The sequence below is a fragment of the Chenopodium quinoa genome, unplaced genomic scaffold (genome assembly GCF_001683475.1).
Source record: "Chenopodium quinoa cultivar QQ74 unplaced genomic scaffold, ASM168347v1, whole genome shotgun sequence".
Lineage (NCBI taxonomy): Eukaryota > Viridiplantae > Streptophyta > Magnoliopsida > Caryophyllales > Amaranthaceae > Chenopodium > Chenopodium quinoa.
In genome coordinates, this window is record NW_018745470.1 from 379,318 (window position 1) to 384,170 (window position 4,853).

The 4,853-nt window shown below is 30.6% G+C and overlaps 1 protein-coding gene across 1 annotated transcript; it reads left to right on the top strand.

Moving 5' to 3' along the window:
- Positions 1-1,720: 1,720 nt before the first annotated feature.
- LOC110715111 (feruloyl CoA ortho-hydroxylase 1-like) lies at positions 1,721-4,248 on the top strand. Its single transcript, XM_021893688.1, has 2 exons — positions 1,721-2,325; positions 2,909-4,248. The coding sequence occupies exons 1-2, from the start codon at positions 1,814-1,816 to the stop codon at positions 3,513-3,515; spliced, it is 1,119 nt and encodes a 372-aa protein (XP_021749380.1). The 5' UTR covers positions 1,721-1,813; the 3' UTR covers positions 3,516-4,248.
- Positions 4,249-4,853: the final 605 nt, after the last annotated feature.

Consider the following 4,853-nt stretch of genomic DNA (forward strand, 5'->3'; position numbering starts at 1 on the left):
TGGTTGAGAAATAAGCATGTTAGTTATACCCATAAGCTTAGTACGAGACATTCAATGGTGATTCTGCCATTGTTGACCTTCAATGGCAGGAAGACAATTATTGTATTTGTTTATTTTAAAAATAAAGATTACTAAATATAAACTATGTATAAATTTATTCATTCATTGTCTAGATGATATTATGTAAAGGCCCCATGATATCATGTATTATGTCTATAATGTTATCTATATGATCGGTGATATCTCCTGTAGTTTTTTAAACGACCTTATATTGTTTTTATGATACGAGTATCTTCTATGAGTTGGATAATATCCTCTATTGTTTCTATGATATCTGTTATAAGTTGGATGATATCCTCTACAGGTTCTATGATATAAGCTAGATGATATCATCTATTATGTATATGATATCATCTATAAACTGATATCATTTAAAGTTGTGTTTATGACATCCTCTATTGGCGGGATAATATCCTTTATTGGCTATATGATATCATTGTGCCTATGATATTCTTTATTGGCTAGATGATATCCTCTATTGGGTATATGATATCAGTTATAATTGTGTCTATGATATTATATATAGGCTAGATGATTCCTCTATTGGCAATTGTGTCTTTGGTATCATTTATATATAGGCTGGACCATATCCTCTATTGGGTAATGATAATATCCTCTAACAAAGTGTAGTATCCTCTACCAAAGATAAATTGTACATATTCTCTATCAAATACTACATATCCTATGAAAAAAAATACATATCATACTACAAAACTATACGTATCCTCTATTAAATAACACATATCCTCCAACAAGTTGTACATATCTTCTATCAAATAATAAATATTATGATCAAATACTTCATATATATCATATATACTTGGTGCACGAATTGTTTGGTGCGGCTTGCCGCACCCAATACCTTATCTTAAGTAACTCGAGTAACCCCAGCCCCACGATATGGTCTGCCACATATAAAAATTTGTGAATGTCTTATTGATTTCAGCAACCTATTAATTTTAGTAACTACCATAATACTTTCATGTTACTTAGAAAAAAAATGGTTAAAATAGAAAAGGAGAGAGTAAATAGTGAGTATGTACAACAATTGAAAGTATATACTACCTCCGTTTCATAATATTTTCAACAATTAAATATTTTTCCTCTCTAATACTTTATGTCAAATCGTTGCAAAAAAAAAAAAAAAGAAACGGAAGTAGTACAACAATTAATAATGGAAAGTATGTAGTAAAATTCAAAGTAAATTGTGTACTCTTCCTACAATGATTGATAATATGAAGTAAAACTTAAAGTAAATGGTATGTATAATTCTATGATTAGTTTTTCTTTTAAACAAAAAAAAAAATAACTCTGCTTTAATTATTCATTAGTTACTATGCATCATACTGAACGTAAAATTCAAAAAGGAACGAAGGGAGTAACTTTAATTATTATGTCCGTCCTTCTTGAGAGTACGAGACAATTCTTTTGGATGAAAATAAAGATTAGGATGTTGATTTTTCAAGAAACAACGATTTTGTCCAAATACATGTAATAGAAAAAATGCGTCGAACATGTGGAAGATGAGAGAATAATAATCAATTTAATCCAACAGTAGTCAATAATGCTACTATTTGGAGTCTTTGGACTAATTCACTACATAGTACATATATATAGTTGCATGCACCCTCACATATTCACATACAACAATACAAGCAAGTATACTAACCTTTGCTTTATCATTATGTTAAGGATTTTGCTTAACTTCCCTTAACCACTCGATTTAAGATTATTATTTTTCCTACTAACAATAATGCCAACCACTTCAATTACATACCTTGAAGATACCAAAGATTATGTCCTAAATCAAGGACATGGTGTTAAGGGTCTAGCTGATATGGGCATTAAATCTTTGCCTAATCAATACATTCAACCAGAAAAAGAAAGGTTTAATATAGACAAAATCATCCTTACCAACAATGGTGAAGATAACTCGATCCCTATTATCGACATGTCGAATTTAGACGATCATGCAATGGAAACCCTAATTTGTAATGCTGCGGAGAAATGGGGTTTCTTCCAGGTTATTAATCACGGTGTGCCTCTTAGTGTACTTGAGAATGTCAAGGCTGCGACGTATCGGTTTTTCGAGTTGTCTGCTCAAGAGAAGAGCAAGTTCCTAAAGGAAAATTCTCCTACAAACGATGTGAGGTATGGTACTAGCTTTGTGCCTGAAGTTGAAAGGGCCTTGGAATGGAAGGATTACCTTAGCCTCTTTTTTGTGTCCGAGAAAGAAGCCCTTGCTTGTTGGCCACTTGCATGCAGGTATACTTTATTTGTATGTATATATTTGTATGTATATTTTTAACCTGAGTCGAATCCTTGTATTACATTTTTCAGCGCAGAACTTAAATCATTTATTACTTTAATTCTCAATATGCATGATTAACAAAAAGTTGATAATTTGAAGAATTTGACAAGACAAATCTAACAAGATCTCACATTCTTACGTAATTTTTAAGTATAAATCACAAACATGTGTGCATGCAAAGAAAGTAGGGCATATAGATTGTCAATCAAAATTAACAAACAAACTAAATAGGCCACATATATTTGACATGCATTTTAGTATTAATTTTGTTCACTTTAATCCTTTATATTGAAATTTTAACTCATACGATCGTATTCCCTATGCTCCTTTTTTATTCTTTACATTTTTACTTTTGTGATTAACTTATAAAAAAAATTATTTATAAAAATGCTCTATTATAAACATCTTTAGAACCATATAATGTGGATACCTGCTAGCATTGGATGTATCCAATAACATATAAGAGTCTTATTAAATGCGCTACTCTTATTTTCTTAACCATTTACAAGTTATCAATTTCATTGCAAATTTATGTAGGGCTGAAGCATTGGAGTACATGAAGAGTTCTGAATTTGTAATAAGAAATCTACTAAAGATCCTCATGAAGGGATTAAACATCCATGAAATTGACGAGAGGAAAAAATCGCTTTTGATGGGTACAAAAAGAATCAATTTGAATTACTACCCAAAATGCCCTAACCCCAAGTTAACAGTCGGAGTAGGGCGACATTCAGATGTATCAACCCTAACTATCCTTCTTCAAGACGACGTTGGTGGGCTATATGTTCGAGGAGACGTTGGTGGGCCATATGTTCGAGGATTAGATGGTGAGAGTTGGATTCATGTACCTCCTATAGATGGTGCTCTTGTAATCAATATTGGTGACGCGCTTCAAATACTTAGCAATGGTAAGTATAAGAGTGTTGAACACCGTGTGATCGCGAATGGACAAAAGAATAGAGTTTCTATACCTATTTTTGTGAATCCAAGGCCAAAGGATGTAATTGCTCCATTTGAAGAATTAATGGAAGGAGGAGATAAGCCAAAATATAAAGAGATACTTTACTCAAATTATGTCAAGTATTTCTTCAAAAAGGCTCATGATGGTAAAGCCACGATCGATTTTGCTAAGATTACAAATTGACGTCTTGACGATATTAGGCTAAACCCTAGGTTATTGATCTTGAGTTTGTCATTGCAATAAGGTTATGTTGAAGCTTTAAAAAAATTTAATATTGTTTTATCTAGTTTTGTTTTGCTCATGTCTTATAACGAGCTTATAATCGGTTGTGACATTTAGTGTCTAAATTTAAAAAGTAGCAAAATATATGGGATGTTTCAACTTGTATGTCTATTGTAAACTTGTAATATTATGTAGTCCATTATAAGGTTTCTTGTATCATTGGTCTAGTCAAAAGTTCTATAATCCATATCATGTTGGAAAACTGAAAAATCTATTCCTTATATAGTTATATGATTTTTTGTAGCGTGAACTCAATCTATTTTAAATTTTTAATAAATATGTTTTATTATCTTTTCTGTTTTTACTACCTTGATATATATTTTTACACATTAATTTTCTACACAATCTTCCTTTATTTATGTTTTCTTACTTATCCACCTTTTTCTTATACTAACTCGACACATTAACACTCTCAAATTGCTTCTTAATTATATGCAAACAATTTCTGTGAAAAAAACATAAAATAATTGTTACTTCATACAAAAAAATAACACGTGAATAGTTCTTATATTAGTGAATGGCTTGAATTTAGAGTTACTACACCCACTCTTTTAATATATTTAGCAAAATTAAATAAAATATAAAACCAGATACATTCCACTGTAAGAATATGTAACCAAAAAAAAAAAAAAAAGAACAATCCATTCTGAGCAAGTTCCCGAAATCCTTCATATGATTATAAGCTTTCACCCAAGTATTTCTTAAAAGGAAAATTTGCAAATTACAGTCATTTAAAGTTCGTATTTTGCAAATTGCACCCGTTTAAAAAAAATTGCAAATTGCAGCTCAAAAATTCATATAAATTGTAAATTGCAGCCTAATTCAACTTTTTCATCGATTTACATGTCAAAAAATCTTCGGTTAAGATTTTAGGGAGCCATTTTAGTTATTAGGGGATAGAATTGAACTCGGAATTAGCAAAAAAATAACGTTAGTTCCTTGTTTTATGTAACAAAAATGTATCGATTTATGAAAAACTGTAAAATGAGACACAGGTTATTTTTTTGCTAATTCTGAGCTCAATTTAGACCCTTAAGCCCAAAGTGGCCCCTAAAACCTTTCCCAAAGATTTTTCGACATGTAAACCGATGAAAAAGTTGAATCAGGCTGCAATTTACAATTTATACGAACTTTTGGGATGCAATTTGCAATTTTTTTAAAATGGCTGCAATTTGCAAAATATGAACTTTAAATGAATGCAATTTGCAAATTTTCCTTCTTAAAAATAAGGATTGTTTG

Excerpts from the sequence above, each read along its gene's own strand:
- LOC110715111 (XM_021893688.1), top strand. The coding sequence starts at position 1,814 with ATGCCAACCACTTCAATTACATACCTTGAAGATACCAAAGATTATGTC. Across the intron at positions 2,326-2,908 it reads TGTTGGCCACTTGCATGCAG|GGCTGAAGCATTGGAGTACA; the intron begins GTATACTTTATT and ends AAATTTATGTAG.